At 36.5% G+C, this 24085-nt stretch overlaps 1 protein-coding gene across 1 annotated transcript in view; it reads left to right on the top strand.

Moving 5' to 3' along the window:
• The window catches only part of PIK3C2G (phosphatidylinositol-4-phosphate 3-kinase, catalytic subunit type 2 gamma), a gene marked incomplete at its 5' end in the record, with an annotated part of 168311 nt that overhangs the window by 79350 nt on the left and 64876 nt on the right, over nucleotides 1-24085 (top strand). Inside the window, 6 exons of the mRNA XM_008939690.1 lie at nucleotides 8823-9003; nucleotides 10348-10455; nucleotides 12721-12813; nucleotides 14844-14973; nucleotides 17104-17240; nucleotides 20008-20177. Of these exons, the coding sequence (XP_008937938.1) occupies nucleotides 8823-9003; nucleotides 10348-10455; nucleotides 12721-12813; nucleotides 14844-14973; nucleotides 17104-17240; nucleotides 20008-20177 (819 nt within the window). The remainder of the gene's footprint in view (nucleotides 1-8822; nucleotides 9004-10347; nucleotides 10456-12720; nucleotides 12814-14843; nucleotides 14974-17103; nucleotides 17241-20007; nucleotides 20178-24085) is intronic.

The raw sequence follows: 24085 nt of genomic DNA, 5'->3' as shown, positions 1-24085 counted from the left end.
CCTGAAGCTCCTTCTGTATTAGTATGTTAAAACAAACAAACAAAACCCAACAAAAAACACCAAAGAACTAATCAAACACACACACACACACAAAAAATAAAATAAAATAAAATAAAGCAAGTGCCTACAGCATTATAAATGAGGTTAACTAAAGTGTTGCAGTGTAACTCAGGTTTAATTCTGCAGTCTTGTGTAAATCTGGATTGCACAGTGTATGAAGAAGCACATAGAATTAGTTTTGTGTCATACATTTTGGCTTCTAGTGTCATGAAGGATTTTTTTTCTTCCAGCTGTGAGGCTAATGGGAAGCTACAGAAGCTATCCAAAGCCATTTTGGTAGACATGAACTACCCAAACAATAGACAAATGAAGAACAACATTTTCGGATTCTCCTCAGTGTACTGCTGTGATAACTGTGGCCTAAATTCAGATATAGTACAAAGCTTAACTCCATTGGCTCTAGTGGACTGCTTGAACCTAGATTAATTCTGCATTCTATTTATATGGTTTGAAAGTAGAGTAGCTTAGTAACCTCCTGTATCCAATTAATTGCTAGCATATTTGGACATCATTTTATTAAAGCCATTGGGTCTGCTTATTTTAGTGGTGATTATCCCATCTAATCCCATTCATTGCAAGCTTCCAATGCAGTTACCCACTGGGAGGAATGCAACAGTTTCTGTTATTCCTGGAATGAATGGTGCATATCTGTTCCTTTGCCACAAATTTACTGTATTTCAAAATGAAATGATTGGTAGCTTTCTGGCTTGCTGATTCTAGTGTAAGTAAGATACTGCATGAAATTCTGGCAACAATATGGCATTTGTTCTCAGGAGAAAATCTGCAAATTTGAAACAAGTGCAGACAGGGACTTACCTAGTCATGTAATGAAAGCACTGGCAAAGATGTAATCAAATCAAAGTTAATGCCAGACTTGAATGTCATGGTTCTCATTGAATGAAAAATAATACCGCCCCATTGATAATCTTCATGCAGATAAATGCAATACATTTGTTAAGCAATCTTTTTCTTTTATTTATTCAGAATACATTTTTTAGAGGGCAAAGTTAATCACTCCTTAGTTCTTTTTACTGTGTCAGTGGTACTCTTTCTATTAATAGCTGATGGCAGTAACACCTATAGTTGTAATCTTAAGCTTAAGTCACTCAGTATTAATGATGCTTCAGGCTGAAGGCATTTAATTTCTGTAGCTTTAGACTAACTCTTTATTGTGGTGAGAACTTTGGACTGTGAGCCCTCACTCAGATTCTGAAGTTATCCAAGTCATAGCTGTTTTATACAGGTATTGTTGGGAACAACCACTAGCTTTGTTATGTTGGTGTTCTGCTGTGGGTATTTTTTATTCTCATGATAGTCTCTTAATAAATTTGGTCCTCTGCTGCTTGCAGACTCCATCCAGTGAAAAGGAGCAGACTAGAAAGAGACCAACATTGCTAAAAAATTGTTTTATTATTTTATATTTATTTTTGCAGATTGGAGCAGAAAAAGATACTGTTAGCAATTCGTTTTACTAGATGATTTTTGTTGCACTTATTGACATTAACATGTCTGTTCCATAAGTTGAAAACACATGTTCTGAAGGTGACAGTTTCTTGCTTAGACCTTCGACCAGGTAGCATCTACTACCTGATATTGATAATGGTACTTGTGCACCATTATATTAATTCTTGATGCAGTTAATTTTCAAGGTAAATGCTCTTTCTTTTCCAGATAAAAGCAGTTTTATCTGAAGTTTATTTTCTTAATACAGAAGTCTGTGCAACTAACTATATTATGATCAAACAAAACATTTTTCTGCTAGACAATCTTAGCAGGGTTTGTCGACCTACTTGCACAGTGTAACCTTTATTTTCACTGATCTACTAATTTTTTGTGAGTCAGTAGGACATGCATTTCACAGGTAAGGCATTCAGCGGGGGTAAGGGAAGCTGGGTTGATTGAATCTGCTGGGTGAGTGAACTGTCTGAGTGTAGATTGTGTTGCCATATTCATAAAGGTCTTTGAGAGAAGATGAGTAAATAATGGCAACTAGACCCTTTCCTCAAGCCTAACCACAATACTTTATAATAGGTCTGCAACATTTGTTCATTGTCAAATAGAGACCAACATGTTAGACACCTGTTCTGTTATTAAAAAAAGAAAAAAAAAATCAGAAAAACAAAAGCAAATGTGTCACATGGCCTTTTAAAAAAAAAAAAATCACTTTAAGTAGAGGTATTTTCCATTTGAGAGTAATACTTTTAAAAATGAGTCTATAAAAGCAGCTCTGTTATATGAGAAACAGCAGGTGAAACTGTCTGCAGGTTTCTTATGAGAGGTGTGAAGAGCCAAAAGTGGACAGGTGCTGCACACTGCTAACAGCTGCTGCTCTTTCATCCTGGAGACATACTTGGTTAAAAAGATTCAGAGAAAATATTAAACTGAACTTCACTCAGTCTACTCAAGAAATGTAAACTTTCATTACCTTCTTGTTCTAGAATAGAAGGAGGAGAAGATCAGCACACAAGGCAGAGTTCTGCCTGCCCTCTGTGCCCCTCCCTTTCTGCTGGCTTTCGACTTAGTCAGAGAAAGGGAGAGTGAAAGGGAGTTTGGTTTTTGTCCTTGCAGTCAAGTGAATGACCTTGCACCATGTTCCTCTAAAGCTACAGAAAACATTCAGTGGGAGAACTGCTGTTTTCCTTCCATCTTTGTTGTACAGTCACTCTTTTGGCTAATTGACATTGCTCCCCATTCTTCCCTGCAGGAATTGTGTTCTTCTCAATATGTTAGGCATTTTTTGCTCCTCAGGTGTTTGGGTTTTTTTGTGTCTGTTGCTTTTGTTGCTTGCCATGCCACGATTGGTCTACATACAATGATGCTGTTGTTTTCTGTGTTTTCCTTTCTGACTTACATAAATCACACCTTTCTAAAATTTGGAGTTATTTTTTAAAGGGAGGTATTATCCTGTATCTGTTTTTTAAAGGAAGTTAACAAAGGTAGCCTGTATGTTTCTCCTGAATAACAAAAGACCACGAGAACAGAACCACTTTAAGGCTTTCCAGCAAGGCTAATGAAATTAGATTTTTTCTATGCAGTGAAGACTTATCTCACAGAGGCTGTGAAGAAGGCTGGGCACAGAGATTACATTGCAACAAGTGCAAGTGTTCCTTTCTGCTCTCTGAAGCAATAGCTGCCAGCCTACAGACATTTCTTCAGCAAGTTCAGTCATCCATCCTAGGCATTGGCAAAGAGATCAGAAAAGCCACAGTCATATTTACCAGCTTGGCACTCTGCTGCCTTACAGTTTGGCTGTGTCTAAAGAGGTCATGCCTCAGTGGACCAGTTAGCAAGGGAAAAAAATGAGTTCTGCAGACTTGTCTATACTCTGCAGCAGAGTAAAGAGAGTTGCAGTTGTAAGGGATGAAGGACAACAAGTACTTGTTAGACTCTGGAATTTGTTTGAGTTCACAGTGTTTGTGACTTACTACATTGATATCTCTATCACAGGGATTATTCCTGTTATCACTCTCAGGGAAGTAAAAACCTTGTCCAATGTAATCTTGGGGAGATACTAGAAAAAATAATAAAGGTTTTACTTGTAACTGTGTAATTGGTAGCAGCAGCTTCTCACTCATCCACATGGACTATCACAGGCTAGACGAAGGTGCACATTTTTGTCATCTCTCACATCCTTGTGTCTGTGGATAACTTGAAGTAGGACATAAACTACAAGGCCCAAATGCAACCCCACTAGCAAACCACCCCTGTTACATATTCTTTTGTTTAAGAATGCAAATAGTAATATGTTTTCTTCAAGGAATTGAAAACAAAAATCAGTCATATGCTTAACGTGTGTGCTGTAGCTCCAAGGCACAATAAAGCACAAAGAACAGCTTAGGAGGGTTGCAGGATGTCTGATGAAAATCAAGACGCATGGCAACTTCAGACGCAGAAGCTGTGCAGTGGTAGCAAAGTGTGTTTCTGTGCTAATCTTTGATAGGAAGATAATTTTTTTAATCTTTGATACGAAGAGATTTGTGGAGAATCATTTTAAAACAATTATTGTTATAATGAGCAGTCTTGCACTAATGTTCCCTTCCTGTGACTTGTCCTACTTCCAACTTAGTGAAAGAGAACACAAGCGTGAAATACACCTTCACGACAAATCATATTGTCTTCCTTTGTGAAGTTTACCAGATTGACCAACAACAGTAAGTACCTCAACACTGGCCTTAAAACCTTAAGGCACCTCATTTTTATGATGTGTCTCTGAATTTAAGACACCTTAAGCAAAGACTACACAGTGTGTGTGCTAGTAGGCACAGCTTTCATGTAACAAATACCAGACATCACTTGGAAAGGAATTAACTAGGGTCACTGCTCTGACTTTGATGCCATGTGTAAATAACACGGTCAGACTGTACCTCACTCTTTCATAGCACGTAGAGATTAAACCTGCAATGAGATACTGGAGATCCTGGCCTTTCCTTAGGTTTCTTTTGCTACAGTGTGGTTTAACAGGCTACCTGCAAGCTGATCTGTCCTGTCAGGCATTACTCTCTGGTTCACCCTGCTCCCCTTTCTGAAAGAGACAAGGAACAGATGTTCGAGCAGCAGAGTTGTCTGGGCAGCCTCACTCTTTCACTTGTCTGCCAAATCCAATTCAGAGAGCTGACTGTGTCTGCTGTAAGGCCTTTAGAGCACCAGCTTCTCTCTCCCTCTCTCTCGCTCTCTCTCTCCACATCATGGGAGCAGAATGAGACCCAGCTTACCTGTTTAGGTACCAAGATCCATCCAATCTCATTCCTCTCCTTCCTTTTTTCCCCCTCCCTTTTTAAAATTTCCCTTTTCTCCATAGCTGCTGTGTTTCTTCTTCTCTGGCACAGCCAACTCAACCTGATTCAATCCCACTTTCCCTTCTGTCCTGTAGAAAAAATCTCTCCAGCACACTTGTGATTCTGTACCTGTAAAACACATACACACACTTCTGTAGCTGTGCTTGCCAAAAATTAGGGTTGGAACCACCTTGCAGGAGTGAGTGCATGCAGAAAGGAAAAGAACCAGTTGCTTGCAGAAGTTGGGAGCATCTTTCAAGGCACCCTGGAATTTTACTCAGACCCTCTGACTGCTGATAAGCAGAGGCAGCCTAGTCTGCTTCATTGCTAAATTTCAGGACAGCATCCTTCTGTTTCCAGCCCTTTTCTACTAGTTTTCAAAAGTGACCTTGGGACAGTGTCTGAATTCCCCTGGCCTTGCTGAGAATGAGGACATTTGTCCCAAATCAGAGAACCCTGAAGAGTGAGAAAGTCTCCCTGTTGTTAGGACCAAGATCCTCTGTCTAGGTCTGACATAATGCCAGGCTTTTATGTTGGGTTTTGTCTTGCAGAATCCTGTGAAAATTGTCAGAAAATAAACCACCCTTTAAATACTTCCTTACTGGCAGCCTTGAATTTTAAATCATTCCAATTTTGTCTTCCTCTTTTACAGCCAGGCATCCTGTTCTATCTTGAAAATTTCATTAGTGTCTTGAGCATTTCTCCATCCTGCAACCTGAGAAGCTGCAGACTCTCCTGACTCTGCTGAGTTCTCACAATGGCAGAGTGAAGACTTGTCTGACAGGAAACTAGGAAGACAGATTTACAACAGCATTTTTGTTCAGTTGTTGAATAAACATTTCAGGAAAGACTACAATGAGTTATCACATTAAAAACTATCCTTTCTATCCTCCTTGGGACTGTTTTAATAAAATGAATATCGAAGTCAGACACAGTTAATCCTAATCGTTTTGCAAATTAAGGTCTGCAAGCTTTTAAAGCCTACCAAGCCCAGTGGGCAGGCAGAAGGAAGGTGCAGTGTCTGCACTGCAGGAGCTGGACACATTCTGAGTGCAGAGTCCTGAATCCCTCATGGGGCTGCTGAGAAAGCACATGTACTGTCAAAAGCTGCCATGTGGGTTCAAAATGTGTAACGTGTGCTGAGCTGCAGCTAGCATGGAAATGGATTTTACCAGTGAGATCACAACTGCCTCAACTTTCCCCACGGACTGGGCTCGAGAAGCACGTGTGAGAGGATTCAGACTCTGTGTGTCCTCTGTCCTCATATACACCTTACCCATAAACTTCTGAATCTGGCCCAGAATCTTTTCTCAGGTTGAAAAGGAATCTTTATATCAAATATATATATAAGCTTACTTTCTGTGAACACAACAATAAGAATAATCAAAAAATGGATCTTATGAGTTGATCTGCTTTATGCAGGGAACAGCTCTCTTTAAAATAGGAAAACTTTCTTTTTTTTTTTCTTTTTTGGTTTCTGTTTTCCTTCCTGTGTGTGAATTTCTAAACCTTTCTTTTTAGGGAAATAATAACTGTTTTAATGTTCTGTATGTCTGAGAGGATTAAAGTGACATCTCAAATATGAAAAGGTAACCTTTCTGTATTCCTTAAAACTCTACCATTAAATATGGAGCAGGTGAATGAATGTGTTTTTGATGTTCAGGAGTTGATTCCAATGCAAGCCTAAGTGCAGACAGAATATTCTGCACCAGCATAATCTGGCTGGTTTAAAATAGATATCACAGTGATGTCATTTTTTTAAGTGCACTTGCACTTGTCTTAACAAAACAGAAATGAGCAAGTTCATTCTGCTTGTGCTCCAAGAAAAATATAAGCTGTTTAGCTGGACTGAGATTGAACTGGGCTCTGCTTCAGGAGGCTAGAATTCCTGGCTATGTGACAGTTTGGACTGTGCCAATAATGCTTTTGTTTCAAAAATTATCACCAGCTTGTTCCTGACTTGTTGTTTAAGTGGACATGGTTGTTGTTTTTGTTTTTTTTTTAAATCACCTTGTTTACCTACAGCTGAGCTAAAAGTCCACTGTGGAGTGTGATTCAGTAGCTTAAATATAGGCTATTTCAGACAGAATAGAACATCTGAGATATCTGCATGAGAGTGGCACATGTGAGATATTACCTCTAGTGGGCCCATGTCCTTCCAAGGCAGCAGGTGGAGGCCAAATAGGATTTCCTAGGGTATCTAAAATGGCATGAGATATCCACTTTTAAGCAAATGAGTTTCATCCCATGGAATTGTGGACTTACTCTGCTGGAAACCTGGAAGAATTAGTTTATCAACTACCATATATACATGTACTCTCAGACTACTTTGGTTTGGGGAGAGGTCAGGATAAGACCTGACAGCTGTCCCCGTGTACTGCAGTTTACCATCCTCCAAGCACTGCAATGACAATTTGTATTTCTTTCTCATAAAAAAAAAGTAATTGTTTTTATTAGTCTGCAGGAAAAAAAAAAACGAATTTCAATCTCCTCCAGAAAGTACTCCTGATAAACTTTACATATCTGCTCCCTTTCGTGTCTAGTCATTTCTGATAGAAACACCACACATTCTTTTAAGATTTTCAGTACTTATAAACTCTTAGATGCTGAAAGGTTCTGTGTAACTGGAAAGGCTTTTCAGAAACCGGTAGGTGATATTATTCTGCATTGAATTATATAAGAAATGAGGGCCTAGGGCCTAGAAGGATCATTGCCTTATAAAAGGTGAGAAGATTTCCTCATCACCACAGAATGCACAGGCTTCAGTAGAAATACTGTAGTTCTCTATATATGATTTGAAGTATTGAAGTGTCTATAAGAAATATTATTTTTTTCCTTTAAATATCAGTGCTTGATGTCTATCTTGTTCTTGCTTTTTTGTTATGTGACATATTTATATGTGATATGCCTTGAAAGTCAACAGCTTCTCTGATTTCTGTCCTGTGAAAACTAACGTTATCTGTTGGGTTTGAGTAACCTCATCAGATAAAGGAAACTACATTAAGATTCAGATATTTATAAGGAATATAAAGTTTGAGATGTTCTTAAAGATGAAGTTTTGGGGAGGCAAGTTCAGACAAAAGCAGAGCAGTTCACCAGTCCTTCAGACAAAGGGAAATCCCAAGTGATGGGCAGGATGTTAAGAACAATTTAAAGCTGGTGACTCCATCTACACTTACAAAAATAAAGCAAATGTATACAAAACTTGTGGCCCACAAAAGGAAAAAAAGTTGTCATGATCAATTCAATTAAATAAAAAGAACCCTAAACTCCACAGTTTTCCTGGTCCAAATGAATGTGTAATTGGAAAAGACTGCATGATGAACATTAAAAAAATAAAAAAAAAATGCATTTTCAATTTTAGGTCTGACTTTTATACAGGTAATAACTCCAATTCCAAAGCTTTTTACAACTTCAATAGAACTAAGAATTGAGTTTTTGCTCCAGACCAACACTTATCAGTAAAGAAAGGAATAAAGTGAAGTTGTCTCTTTTTAGCAGAATTGTCAATTTCCAAAATGTCTCCTCAACTTAAAATAATGAAAGTTTCTGGAACTGATGATGCACCTGAGACTAAAATGGTCTTTAAATGCCCCTCCTAGCTTAAAGATCTTCTTGGTTGTGCAAGTGTACTGGCAAGAGATAAAAAGAGTAGATTTATGGATATATATTTAGAACTAGGTTTCAAATATACAACTTATTTTCACTTTGTAAATTTTTCTTCCAAAAAAAAGCAGCAGTACTAACACTGCACTATGTATGACAATAAATGACAGGTTCCTATTGATTCAACACACTTAGAATCTCATTAGTTATCAAATGGGACTTGAGCACTGCCAACAAATAAACAACATTTTTTTTATTCTCTGCTGCCCAAAGTCACCAAATACACATTAGTCTGGAGTCTATTTATTGTTCATGCTAGAGGTGATATAAAATAAAAATCAGTTTTAGATACACAGATGTTTCTTCCCCTCCTTCCTTCAGGCTGTTGAAGAATGCACAAAATGAAGTTCATTTCAAAATCTGGTATCGGAAACTACTGGCTGCTCTCCAGTTTTGTGCTGGAGAAACTCTAAACAATGAGTTTTCTAAGGAGGGGAAGCTTATCAGAATTCTGGAAGACATTGCTGAAAAAGTAAAAGCTGCCGGTGACCCAAAAAGAAAGGTTTGTTTAAAAAATACCTCCCCTCCCATTTAGGTTTCTTCAGGTAATTTTATTATTTTTTCTAAAGTGACATCTCTTTCTTATAATGCCCTTTACATAAATAAACCCAAGATTTGACTGAAATTTATAAAATCTTGTGCTGTTCTGAAAACAAGTAAAGCATATGTATTTAATGGGACATTGCTCATCCCTATCACTCTTGAGGTCAGCAGATCTTTTATACCCTTTAAATTCCTTTATCAGTGGTTTCTCAACCAGACTTGGAGGTGGTCAGAAAGAATGGCAACAAGGCTGATTAAGATTTTACTGAAAGGAATTCTCACATTTGTCACCTCATCCCAAAATGTTTGACTCCTGTAGAGCTGTAGTGTTTCTTGGAAACTTTGCTAAAAGTTGAACTTCTGAGGCAAGGCCAACCAGAGTGGACTGTACTTAATATCTCAAATATTACATTCAGCAATTAATACTGTATGCCTATCTGCAGAGATGCATTCCTGGCACTAGAAGGTTTGCAGTATTCTTTGCCAGTGGGTGCAGCTTTTATATTGCATGGGTACATTTTCAATTCAAAAACTGTTAATTTTTGAAGACAGCTCTTGTTACTTACCTAATGTGTAAAACTGTTTCTTGCTGAGATCTCCACAAGACAGAGCAGAAAGCCAAATAAAAGTATACCTGCAGCTGCTGGGTTTTATGAAAGTTATCATTAACCCTTTTTGCCATGTTAAGGATTCAAAAATTTTCAGATGATTTTTCAGAAAACTTATATTGTTGCTACTGAGAGCAGCAAAGCAAACATGGAAAAAGACAAAAACATTTGCAAAGACAAAGATCTATTTAAAGAAAAAGAAATACTAGTGATACATTGTATATTACTGATGCATAAGTCAGATTTTAGAGACTAATCTCAAACCTGCAATTACTGTGACACTGAGAAACTCCCAAACCTTGCAGTTAACACACCTACAGTTAGGTGAGGTGCAGATCACAGTGTCGAGGCAACAAGCAACAAATTGTAAATTTGTCCAGAAAGGCAGAAAAGACATGATATGCAGCAGAGCTGGTGGCAAGGCTAATCAGGCCCTAATGAGGGATGCTGAATCTGAACCTGCATGACAGTGTGAACTGGTAGTACATCTAGGCAGAAAAGGCATGAATATGTAGTAAAATCACAGTTCTTATTTTTAATAACTGCACCTCTAATGACCTCATTAGCTGTTATAAGGCTACATGGATGCCACTAGCTCCAGAAATTGTACTGCTTATTTAAAATATAGAAAGACAGTCAATGACTTAAAAGCCACTTTTATGTTCTTTCACATTGCCATGATTCTCGTGTTGCAGGAGGTGTTAAAGGTGGAACTCAACAGACTTCAGCAGTTCTTCCAGGAGGTAAAGGCTTGTCGGCTTCCCCTGAACCCTGCGCTGGTTGTCCAAGGCATAGAGGCAGATGTAAGTCTAGCTCAGGCAATGGATTCCATTTTTTATATTTATTTTTACTTTTTTTAGTATAAAGGAGAAGAGGGAGTAAATGGCTGAATTAACTGGAACTAAGACTAAATGATTTTTCTGGCATTAAGTGTAGGTAATCTGGTAAACTGACATCTAGCCTCATCCCTCCTAAACTGGGGCCTTTGTTGGAGGTAGAGGTGGACAGGTGGGGTGGAAGTTGGATGCATGCCTCACCTTGCACAACAGCAGCAGCAGAGATTTCAACCTCTGAGCAGCCTGCACCCAGCTCAGCAGTGCTGTCCTAGCATTGGGATTAATAATGGAACCTTGTTTCCCTAAAGCTGAGACCTGGTTACCCTTCTGCCCAGGTAGCTCTTGGTGACAAATTTTTTTCTTATCCAAGACTCTTTCAATATATGTTAACATATGGAAGCACCTGAATGTCTAGAGTTCTCTTTTTGCTGAGGTGAAACTAGGCACATGGCTTGAGAATTGCTAAACATTCACCTATGCTTATTACCCCTTTTAAAAATTATTTAAAAATAAAGGAAAAAGCAATGCTCTGTAGTGTTACTTGACTTTGACCACAGTACTAAGACTCAGTTATTTATTGTTTACAAATGTTTTCAGAAACAATATTATGCCAGGAATAAGCTGTTCCATCTCTGGAGAAGGAGAAGGCATCCAGCAGCAAAAGAAAACAAACCTTAACACCCATATATATTACCAGTTAGAGCTGCCTAATTACAGCAATTTGTGCTCTATTTTTGTTCTCTGGCTCATTATCTGCAGTGGACCTGATTCTAAGAGGTGCCGAACCCTTCAATTGCCTTTGACCTGTGATTCTTCAAGTAATTTCTATTCAGCCTTGATCTTGCTGAGAACAGAGGTCTTCAGCACCCCACAGGCTTGGGCCAATTGTGTATGATATAAGTCAGAAGGATTTTAAGCCTGCTGCCTCTCGCTCCTTTCAGGCTTTTTGGAAATAATGACTAATGGGAAGGTATCTCACCATACAGTCATGCTATTTATACTGCACCAGCCTGCCTGGACAAATACAAATCTTTTAATATAAGTATCTGAAGAGGTTTTATTGTTTTGTTGTTGATTTTTTTCATTTTTTTGTTATAACATTATAGGCCATTATCTCTTTATAAATATGTGCAGCTTCTTGATTGAACTGTATGTCAATGTAATCATGCAAATTAGAATTTTTAAGTGCTCATAATTACCTAAATTTAATTCATTTTGGTGTCATCTATTGATTTTACTAGTATCAAGCACTGGTCCCAGCTCTATCAGTAATGTGTTATCTCACAGTAACCTTTCAAGCACTTACTGAGATATTTCAATTGGCAAAGTTCCATAGGGGGTCAGGATTTTATCACCAACAATAGCTATTGCACATCACAGAGACATGATGTGGTTAGGCACAACATATGCATGCCTGTACCTTGTTTTGAGATGTTTAGATGAAAAGCAAGAGAAAGCTGTGTCTTGTAGTGGTTTTGCTCAAATCAGCCTGCATTGCACTCTACCCAATAAAGACAGCAGTAGTTCCTGTGGGGTGCTCATTATTTCTGGAAACCAGGCCATTAATTTACCATTGTCTTTGGTTGTTTTCTCAGTGAGTCCATCTCCTTCCCCTCCCCTCCCCCTTTTTTGTTGATGATGGTTGTGATACCAGGCTAACTCACAGAAGATTTGCAGTTGCTTGGCTCATTAATGCTTTTTGAAGCCCTTTGAGGTCTTCAGGTGGAAGCAGCTGTAGGGCATGAGAAGTCAGAGTGTATGTTTAATTAAGATAAATTCCACATAAAATAGATTACGATTTTCAGAACTTCCTGTATCCTCAGCCAGACCGAGGTCACCACAGAAATTAACAGGTTCTTTGCTTCCATAAAGATTGTATGATTGGGCAAAAAATAATAAGACCAAAGCCTTTTAAGTGCTTTACAGATTCTCATTAGATCAGTCTTATGTATTTTTGTCTGCTCAGTCCCAGCCAACATTTGTCGTTAATAATCCTGGGTGAAAAATAAAAATCCAGTGATTATTGAGTGAAACAAACTGTCTGGAAAAAATAAATTCTCATTTTCCTGACCCAATTAAATAGTCAATAATATCAAGAATTACTTGTTTGCATTATCAGTGATACTGAGCAGTATTTGTAGCTGGTACTTTTTTTGGAGGTACTGTATTAGCCTGACGATTTGTATATGTGACATTGTTTTTCTTTTCTCTCATCTTTTTGTTTTCACAAAGTCATGTTCATATTTTACATCCAATGCGTTTCCGTTAAAAATTTCCTTCATCAATGCAAATGCTCCAGGTAGAAACATCAATGTTATTTTTAAGGTAAGTTTTTCCTCTAATTCTAAGTTCCTTTTGCACGGAAATATTATATCTGAAATTCACTTAATTTATGCTTTAAACCTTGAGCCTGAGTATATTTGATTTCACTCTGCTGTTCACTTTTCCCAATTATTTTTGGCGCTGGAACTTTTAATGGAATACACTGAGGCAATGCACTGAACTATCAACTTTTTAATTGGTAGAGAATCAAATGACTTCATTCATTATTTTGTTTTCTTAGGGGAGATAACTAAGCTAGAATTTGAAGTTTATATTTTAAACCTAGTTTATTTACCACATTGAAGTGTGGTGGAATGGGCTGAGGAAGAGGGAGATGGGGAGAGGACAGCAAAGGAGCTCTGTCTCGTTTGTGTTACTTTGAGGAACAAATTCTGAAAATAAAGTCCAGTTTATTTTCCAGTTATCACCTGGAAAAGCTTCAGAGTCCACGGCAGTGCTGTGTCCATCCACAAGAGACAAGCAATTTAAAGTTACTTCTTTTAAAAGAACAAAAGTCTTCCATAACAGTAGATATTGGATTTAGAGAACACTGAAGTTCATAAAATGGCTGATAGGTACAAAATAGTCAGTGTTGCCAAAGAGTTTATTTGTAATACTTTAGACAAGTCTAAAAAATTGATAAAAATAAATTTAAAAAAAATATATATTTCTAGGCTGTCTTGAATTAAATTGATGTTTAGAGCAGCTGTGGTTCTCAGGAATAGAAATATGCTTTCCAAGCATGTCAGGAGGAAGCCAGCACGTTTTTCAAAACATTTAGAAATCTGGTTCTTACACTGTTTCACCTGAGAATCAATGTTAAATAGACAGGTTCCTATTTACTTTAGGAACATTAGCCAATGCCTGATTGTGGGGTATTAAAATATTTGTGCTGATACTACCTAGACAGTATTTTCCCTGCCCAGTAATGTTCAACAAACAAGCAACTGTCCAGTTGCTGCAGAAGTATTATAGCTGACATCACCTTCTCCTGTCAGCAAACCATTGTGTTAAAGTATCTTACTTGTACTATAGTCCCATTGTTTATTCATGATAGATAATGTATTTGTAAAATGATAATCACTGTTACAATAATTATCTACTGACTGCATATATCAGAGAAGGAGGGAAGGTAAGTGGAGAGAAGTAAGGTTTTTTTATTTCAAGTTTAGGTACTAAAAATTCATTTGAGTCAAGATTACCTTTAAATGAAAGAGAAATTGTTTTGGTTTTCTTTTTTTTTAAAAAATGAGTTTATGTCTCTTTGAGTACTCATTTCATGGCAGTAAATGTCTTTAGATTGGAACACTTACATAAAAAGAATGTAATAAAAGAATAAAGCACTTAAAAATGCCAGTAAAAGTCACATGGATTTTAGGTGGGGTGGGGAGGTGGAAGCCAAAAAGCAGGGCTTTTGTTTTCACAGGCCATTTACTCAGCCATGGTTGAAAATAATCTCTTCATTACTTCTTGTGGCTACAATTAAAGCCCCATTGCACTAAGATAATTGTTTGACCAACTTCATGTGGAGAGCAGTCAACATTGCATTGCTGTTTGAAACTGAATATGAATCATGCCATGGCTAAAATCTAAATTCACGACAAAATTTCCCTTCAGCCTGCTGCAAATACCAGGTTGTGAAGCTTAACATTAGACAAGCACTGTCATTTGAGAAAAGGGATCTAGCATTAGGCAGACTTTAAAATGTAACTAAATTAGAATCCAACCTCTGGATTAAATTTTCAAACTCCGATAATTACCTAGGAATAATAAGCAGGAAGGCTGCAGTTAATCAAAGAGCATTTGTTGCCATCTCAGTGGCTGCCAGAATTGCTTCTACCTACATGTGCCATCTACTCTGTCCTCTTCTGACACAGAAAGACAAGTAGCAACTTTGAAGAAAAACAAGAGGGATGTACTGTAAAATGAATGTAGCTATTCTGGTGAGAGAAAAAGTCCAAATGAAACAGGAAGTTATTTCTGTCTGATATTGACAGAGAAAAATGGAAATATTTTTTGTGCAATTTTCACAGATAGGCGATGATCTACGTCAAGATATGCTGGTTCTGCAAATTATTCGAGTGATGGACAGCATTTGGCTCCAAGAGGGACTGGATATGCAAATGATCATTTATAGGTGTTTATCTACAGGAAAAGGCCAAGGTCAGTTTTAGATTTTAAACGTTACCTGTATTTCATTATTCATATTTCATGTAAACAGCAGTATACAAAAATCTTCCCATTAATTTCTATTTTCATGGATGCCTTATCTTCCCCCTTAAAGAAAAAAAAAAAAAAATTACTAGAATTTCACTTACTTGCACGCTGAATATTCATTTTATCTATTCATTCTGCTTCCCCAGAAGAAGTACAACCAAATTAATTGTATTTTGTAGCAACTTAGGCCAGAATTTTCCACATCTTCAACACTATCAGTTTGCACTAGATTCTTAAAAGTAACTTCACGCATCAAAAAGAGGGCTTTGGAGAAAATTTTCCATAAATAAAGAAGTTTTAATCCATTATGACCCTGCATAGATGCTTTAATGAACCTAGATGCATGTGGCTATGGAGACTACCTGTAGACAACTGATGACAGCTTTGCACTGTTGATTTTGAAATACTGCTCTTGCGATTTATGCTGCTTAGGGCATGTCTGACTCATCTGGAAGCTTTCTTTCTTTCTTTTATGGTTGTTATAGCAGAGCTGAAGCAGGGATACCAATTGCTTGCTAAAGAAATTTACTGACAGCAATAAGCTTACGATTTTTTACTGACTCTCCAAATCTTTTACTGAAAATAATCCTTGCACAAATAGAAGACTGATGTATCCAGATTACCTGCTGTACAAAAACTATTAATTTTTTTTATTTTTTTTTTTTTTTAAATCACTGCTTTCTGAACCACAAAGAGAAAATAAGAGAGGATGAATGATCTGAAGGAACTATGAAAAAGCATAGATGAGTTCATGCATGTGGTGGGTGGTTAAGGTGACCTGAAAAAGACTCCTCCCTTCTTTGCAAGTATAGGAGTCAAAGCTCAAAGGCTTCTGCTTCGAAGGCAAATAATACAAGAATAATATTTCTGAACATGGCATTACAGTCTCTTTTATATACTAACACTTAATTTTATTTTTACCAAAAAAGAATCAAGGATCATCTGCAACACAGGGATCATCTACAAATAATATTCTCTGCCTGATAGTGAGGCAGAGAATAATTGTGTCTAATAACTCTGTGTCTGACAGGTTTTCCACACAATGTAACTCCTGGTGAGCTACAGCAGTGCTGACATAAGTGGTCTACAGTTAATGATTAAGGGCAAAAGTATGAAGTGACATGCCTCTGGTCATAAAGGACATGTGCTTAAGTAGAGTTGTGTACTCAGTCTTCCAAGTCTTAGGCTAAAGACTAGGTGGCTCTGTGAGCCACCTCTTCCACACCAGGGAGATAGGAGATTGTAATTTTATAATTATGGGAACACAGAAATCATTTTTCACAGAAATGCAAAAAGCAGATTAAAAAAAAATGGTAGAATGACATTTTATAGGCATGGTATAGTAGAGGAGCCTGTCACCAAGTGAAATTGTTAGAGGAAATCCTTCATATAATGCAGAATTACTTGATAACATGCCAGGGGACCACACATGGGGACAGGGACTGAAGGCTGGCAAGCCAGGTCTCATTTCCAAAAAAAAGGAATTAAGTGCATGCAGCAGAGACAGAGGATCCAAGCGAAGCACTGAAAAATGCTTGGCTTCTCTCTGCACTTCAGAGTCCCCATTTGTGTCATATTAGATCAAGACTAATTTCTGCACTATCTAGTATCCTTTCTCCCAACTGTCATCAGCATCACACACTGCAGAAAAATTTGTGAAGCATTCTAGACAATAAACACATAGTAAATAACTTAATATTTCATCGTAAATAGCTGATCCTATTCTTTATAGATTTTTGTTCCTTTTGTACACATGCTACCCACTTTGAATCTCATTAAATTTTTGGTCTTGTTGGTGCCTTGAGACAGTTACGTCCACAGTATTGTTATCGGTGTTTTTATTTCTTATTTGCAGAACTGCCACTTCTTACAAAGCGTCCTTTGGTTTTTGTTTCCAAAGAGAAAGAGAAAAACAATCTTGATCTATATTTTCTATTGCATTCAATATTTTATAAGCTTTTAAGTGTGTGTTTTTTTCTGCATGGAACAATCCAACAACAAGCAATATGAGTTGGTGGTCTTCATATCTTTTTAAAGTTGAAGAATTTTCATGTGAACTCTTTTCTATCTGATTAGGGTTGGTGCAGATGGTGCCAGATGCTATCACACTAGCAAAGATCCACAGGGAGTCTGGACTGATAGGACCATTGAAAGAAAACACAATTAAAAAATGGTTCCATCATCACCATCCTCTGGAATCAAGTTACCAAGAGGTAACATTATAATTAAGCTTATTATAGACTTCATGTTTTACCTTAGGACAAAAAAATAAAAAAAAAACAAATAAAAAAACCCAGCAACACAAAGACAACAACAAAACCAAAGAAAACCCCAACCACAAATGGCAATAAACAGCAATAACAAATGCAAACACAAGGCAAACAAGTCTAGAAGCCAGGGAATTTACTTTAAATCTCTTTCAAAGGAGATACTGCTTTGGATCAGGTGCATTGTAATAGACTTTTTATTAAAATGTTTCATAGAGATTTTTTTGAAATTCAGTAGTGAAGTGAAAAGAAGCTGAAGTAGAAAATAAATATTGAACTCAAACGCACTTAGTTTTTAGGTCAGAGCACTAAATACTTTAGTTTATGCAAAACACGTAAAGTCTTGGTGGATTTCCTGTATTTGGAAATGACCATGTCAATACCCAGTTTTAGAAGGCTGTTCTGTCAAAACTGTCTAGTCATGTGATACATAGGATCATGCTTTTCATATCAGGTTTTGGGATCCCATGTAATGCATCTGGTTTTCTGAAACTAGATATTATGCATGAGGTAAAAATTTGGTTATTTTATTTGTTTTTTTTTTTTAACAGAAGAGGTTTCCCAAGGCACTCCTTCTGTTCATTCTTCATTGTTTATGCATGTAGACAATGAAAAATGAACAGAATTTCATTCTTTTTTTTTTTTTTTCTGAGGCTCACGAAAAAACTTTTAATTTTTCTGCTCCCAGAACAATTTTACAATCCTACTCTGTACCCACAGTAGATTAGTAACCAAATTTCTAAATTTAAAATGCAGCTTTGAGTGCCTATCACTCTGAGAATGAAATATTTTGATGTGTATTAGGAGATGTATAACAAAAATGTTTTACAAACTTTAGTAATTTTTTGGTTATTCCATAGATATTTGTTCATCCACATTTTCAATAAGAACACTTGAACTCCTAGGACATCATTGATTCAATTAAACAGAAACAACCTGTATAGATTTTTTTTTTTTTTTTTTTCACAAATTCCTATGCTTATAGTGTTATGGTAGAAGCTCAGCCAACATTTCAGTTGAAAAGTGAAATACTATTAATTATTGTTTGAAACCATGATTTCTCGCTGCTGCTGCTGCAGTTTATAAAAACCACCATTAATGTGGAATATTCTCAATTTCTACCCATTTTCTTTTAATTTTTTAAACATAGAAAGTGCAGTAAGCTTTGATTGCAAAGGGCATGCATAAAATTACTACTATACATACTTTGCACTTGCTGGTGAATTAGCCTTCCTCTTTTTTCACTCCTTGGAAATTTTGTACTCATAAAATACTGTGTCTAAGGTGCTCAAATAATGTAGAATAAGCCTTGATATCTTTATTTTAAGATAGTTAGGTGTACAAAATTCACCAAAAGCTTAGGTGTTTTATCCAATGTCATCAAAATGGGTAAGTAGTACAGTAAAGACATCAATTTCAGCCAACTCTTGTGCTTGTGGCCTAAGCTTTCCACAGTGCTGTCATCTGTACCAGCTATTGCAGGTGGCACCCTGCATCTACAGAGAATTCCTGAATTCCTAAATAATGATTTACCCTGGCTAATGTATGTTTTGCCCAAAACACTCACAGAGTAGAACTGTTTGGGTCTTTATATAAATTAATTACATTGTGATTTAGATTCATGGGAGGTTAAGGCTTCGGAATAAGAACTGCATTTTCTGTTCTTAAATAGTCTTATTTAAGACTAAAAGAAGACAAAAGCAGTACCTTGTGCTTTGGAACAGAAGAGTGATCATCATTTGAATCAGGAATAAGTCTCCTCTGAAAGAGGACACTGATTATGTGCATTGTGAAAGAAGTTGGGTAGATTTTTCTAAGAGAAGTCACAGTTGTAAAATACTTCCTACTGAAGTTAGCAGAAAACTTGGAATCCACCTGTGAGGATTTGGTGAGCAGATCATGAGCTTGTACATTTTTCTGTGTCTGCTGTGGGCACATTTTTGGCAAAGTGCAATGCCACAAAGTAATATTGTAAAGAGATTGATGAGAGTCATAAATGAGCCAATCTACTTACACAAAACAAAGTAAATATCTCCACCATGTAGAACAGCGTCAGATGAGTAGGTTATATTAAACACAACTACTAGGCTGATATTTGGTTTAAACACTTTCTTGGGTGTCTCTGCACGACACTAGGTTTGATCCCATAGTCTATTCAGATTCACAGATGGTATGAGCAGAAAACAATTTAGCCTTTCTTTGTTTCAGTTCATCTCTGTAAAATGGGCTTTAATACTTTGGGTTGGAATATTCTGAGACTTGATTATTTAGGATTTGAAAAAGGCAACTGAGTTCTAGAGAAAAAAGACCCGTGTCGGTACAGAACAGTATGGTGGGTGTAAAATAATCTACTTTCTTTGCAAAGCAAGCGATTACATTTGTGGTTTTCCAGCTAATTTCCAAACTATTGCTTTTATAATGAACATGCAGGCTATTGAATAGAAAATGTCACCTTGCTGCCAAGAAACTTGCTTTTCTAAGGTGCATTTCACCTTCAAAGTTGTCCATAGATTTCCTCATGTATAAAATTGTTCTTGAATTGTAACTCTGAGATTTGTGTTACTTATTTGAGTATCATTCCTACAAACACTCGTCTGCTAAAATTTTAGCAACAAGCATAGCGTTAGTAGAACTACTATTTTTTTTTTCTTCTTAGTGTAGCAAACAAACAAATCTTCGTATTTCCAGTAACTGCTTTTGTTTTACCGACTAGGCAATAAGGAATTTCTTTTATTCCTGTGCTGGGTGGTGTGTTGTTACCTTCATTCTGGGAGTCTGTGATCGACACAGTGACAACATAATGCTGACAAATGCCGGACACATGTTCCACATAGATTTTGGAAGATTTTTAGGTCATGCACAGACATTTGGAAGCATAAGAAGGTTAGTATCTATAGTAAAGCACATAATAAACTTTAAAGCAATGTTCTGAAATTTCACAGGCTTATCAACTACTGTGGAAAAAATACAAATGAGATCATGTTTCCCCTCCCCTCTCCCCAAATGTTCCAAAACATCTTTTTGTAGTTCACAAAACCTTTAAAAATGTAGGAATGACTGGAACAGGAATTAAAAGGAGATGTCAGGATGGTCTTTCAGTATAAATAAATTTAAAAACCTAAATCTTTATTTGGTCAGAGATTTGAATGATGCTGTTTAGTAGTGATCAGAATAGTATATTGGCCTATGCCAAACGAATTGTCTGTTGGTTTTTATTCATAATTTTTCAAAAAATATTTTATAGGAACAGTGGAGTGTTCCTATAATGGATCCTAAACCATAAATATATCTAACTGACCATTTTCTTCCCATATTCAGAGAAGAAACCAAATTTTCCAGATAGACATGGAGAATAATTACATTACGTGGGTGTGGTTTACCCATTATGTGAGTGAAATTTTTTCATTATCGTTTGAAATTCTACATCTAACTACACTGAGCTTGGGGTCTGTTTTGTAAATATCTGATTTTACCTAAACTGTCTAAAAGACTGTGACTTTTCAAGACTGTGATTTTTTTCTGTGTTTGTGTCTAGCTGTGATGCAACTATTCCATGATAAAGATAAATAAAATAGTGTTGTTTAGTTCCTAACGTGAACATGCTATGGAGGAATGAATTGAGACGGAATAAGAATAGATGCTGCAATTCCAGTATCTGCAAAACACAAAGAAGCTGTTATAGCAGAGTCAAGAATGGATAAATGATCCTTAATACAGACAAGATTTGGAGGGGTGTAGTGAGGGGTGTTCTTCCTTCATATTTCATAATAATTTCCAGATTATTCCTAATAATTAAGTTTGAACTAACTGTTCCTTTTTTTTTTTCTTTTTTTTTTTTTTTCCCCTCTTTTTTTAAGCCGGCCTTTGACTATTCTAAACTATCTCAGTGTGTTAGACAGAAATAACAGCATGGTAGTATTGATATGAGGGAAACTGATAGGGTAATAAGTAGTTCTAAGCCAGACAGTCAAAAGATTTAGTTGCAGTGCTCAGAATTATCATCAATCATTCAAGATATGCTCCCTTAATCCTACTTATTTGCCGTGGAAGGAATAAAACAGAACAGAGGAAAAAAAAAAAAGACACTCGCATACTCTGAGTCAAGTGCTATATCTCTCACTGCAGCAAACCTCCTTTTGGAGCCTAAGATACAATATCAATGACTATAGTTCTCACGAGCTGTATGCACCAGCATGAAATGTAACATATTATTTGTAATACAGAAACACAGAGAGTTCTCATTTCTACATCACATAGATCTGGAGCTCTCTCAAAACTTGAAACCCTCAGTGCTATTTGTATATAATCATTCCCACAAGGCATGTCACGAAATAGCTTTAGCCTCTGGTTTCTTCAACAGCTCTTTATATGAGATTTTTGTTTGAGTTCTTATTAAATTTTTATTTGAGTTCTTTGCACTCTCAACAATATCATATTCCTAAAATAATATTGATAGAACAGCAGCACAATGCTTTAAATTTTTTAGAGTTATTAATGCTGGCTTTAATACAGTAGATATTAGACATACCATTGTGAAGTTCTGTAGGCAACTTTAAAGAATTAAAAGCATCTGATACAAATCTCTATACATGCAACTGGTCTTTCGGTCTTTATGCAAATCACACAAAATTTGCTTTTTTAAATTAAGTCTATGCAAATGAGTGAAGGCTTATAGAAAAGCCTTATAGAAAAGGAAACTATTTTAAACTGTTTAAAATGGTCATTCCTTTCAGACTTTGGGAAGACGCTTGTCACAGCTGTCCTTTTTTGGTTCTGAGGGAATGCTCCCTGTCATTACTGAACTCTTGGTCCTCATGAAGATTCATGAGGGTAGGTCCTCTGCAGTATTCTGCATATGAACCATTTCTTCTGATGTAAGTAAAGGCGTACATGGCAGCTTTCAGAAGGCACTGTCATGCATGGGCTGCAGTTCTTCCTATCAAATCTGGTATGAGTCTTCAGAGAACCCTTTGAAGCTAATATGATTCATGCAGTAATGCTCACTTTTGCATTCATGATTGTATAACAGCCCAACAAGGGCTTAATTATATTTTCTAACTCCTACCCTCATCTTTTAGTGATGTTAAACAAATCTAATCAGTTTTGAGTCCAAGGCATAAATCAGTAGCTTAGCTCTTGCTGATTTCAGAGGGAAGAGGAATCAGGAACTTTCTTTTCCAATCTCATTTACCTTCATAGTGCAGCAAATATGTTAAATAGTACTAAACTGTCTTTACTTGCATCTAGGAACTAATGTTTCAGAAGAAATGTTGGAGGGAGACATATCTAACAATAGCATTATAAGAGAGCTTGGCAGAAGAATTATTCACTAAGTCCCATAGGAAACTTCCTACTGAACCATGAGATTTCATTAGCTTCTTTTTTTAAGTCATAACTGGATGACACATTTTTTTGGGGTAAATAAAACACTCCTCCTCTATTTCTCTAATTCAGCCACCACATTTGACCTTACAGTCCCTTAAAGCAGTGAATTCTGCAGGTACACTTCAAACTGTCTGAGGAAACTTCTCATTTGATTTCATATAACCAGCCTATTCTTTATCTGCTGAGTATTCTGTGGCAATCATCTCAGACCCACTCCAATCTAAACAGGTGTAATATTATCCAATTAATTATATGGGACTAGGTTGGTTATCAATGTGTCTAGTGTATGGTTGTACCTGACATGCTTTTTTTGCTTTTGTTTTCTTTTCAGTTCTGGCCAGTTCCTTTTGAACATTTCTTTGGTGAATTAAACAATGAGAGTTTTATTTAAATCCTGAGCTAACTGAACTACTAATCCAAACTTCAGCAGGCTCATCGTCTCCAATACCAGTCACTTCCAGCACTGTTGTCTATATTTGTTCAGTCAGTGTTTTGCAGTCTGAAACCTGATGGCAAGATATGGGGTAGTGCAGCTCGTGGCACACTTTAAATTCACCTTTTGATAACCTACATGTCCATTGTATTTTTTAAATATACAGTCATCCTGATTATTCTAAACACTCGCTGGCCTTTCTTTTCCCTGATCTGAATCACAGAGACCCTCTTGTCTCTTTGCCAGACTAATCCCACATCTTGGCGTGGTTTTCCCAGAAGTTAAATCTGCTAAGCTGATTTTTTTCTACAGAGTTAATTACTAGAGGCAACCTAACTATTCCACTGGGAAATTCCATTTTTTTGAAGGAAGTTTTAAAAATATAGGAAAATTATATTTCCCACACTTTCCTCCTATGTCAGTGTTTCCTATACAGGAAAGCACTTAAGAAAGTCTAAGCATGCAGAAAAATAGAAGTGTAGTTTTTTATTTTAAAAGTAACACGTTTCATTTTTAGTGTTAATAACCTAAAATTAGTGTTACTGTCTCACTGGAAGTGTTTATTTGAAAGAAAAAACAAACAAAAATACTTTTCAGTTATTTCTTTCTAAAAGAGAGAAGTTTGCATAGAGATGGACAAAAATAAGTTGTATCTTCATTCTTTGACTACATTGTAGCTACATGTTTCCCTAAAAATAGGAAAAAGTGAGGAAAAAGAAAGAGAGGAAATTGAGAATTTAACATTTTCATTTTTTTTTCTTGCCTTTTTTAGTTTTATTTAGGGTACTCACCAAAGGAAGAGTCTTAAACTTCAAAGTTAAAACTTTGGAGTCTCATCACTGTTCATTTTCTAAATTTGTACGTGACAGCTCTTGGATTAAACTGTATTGCCTGGTGAAAGATTTTACTAGGGATTTTCAATATGCCTATTTATTAATTAATTTTCTGCAGTTTAAATTAATTTTTCTGACAT

This window comes from Merops nubicus, unplaced genomic scaffold (genome assembly GCF_000691845.1).
Source record: "Merops nubicus isolate BGI_N331 unplaced genomic scaffold, ASM69184v1 scaffold20044, whole genome shotgun sequence".
NCBI lineage: Eukaryota > Metazoa > Chordata > Aves > Coraciiformes > Meropidae > Merops > Merops nubicus.
Note: the sequence above shows the minus strand (reverse complement) of the source record. Positions and strands in the feature narration are given on the sequence as shown.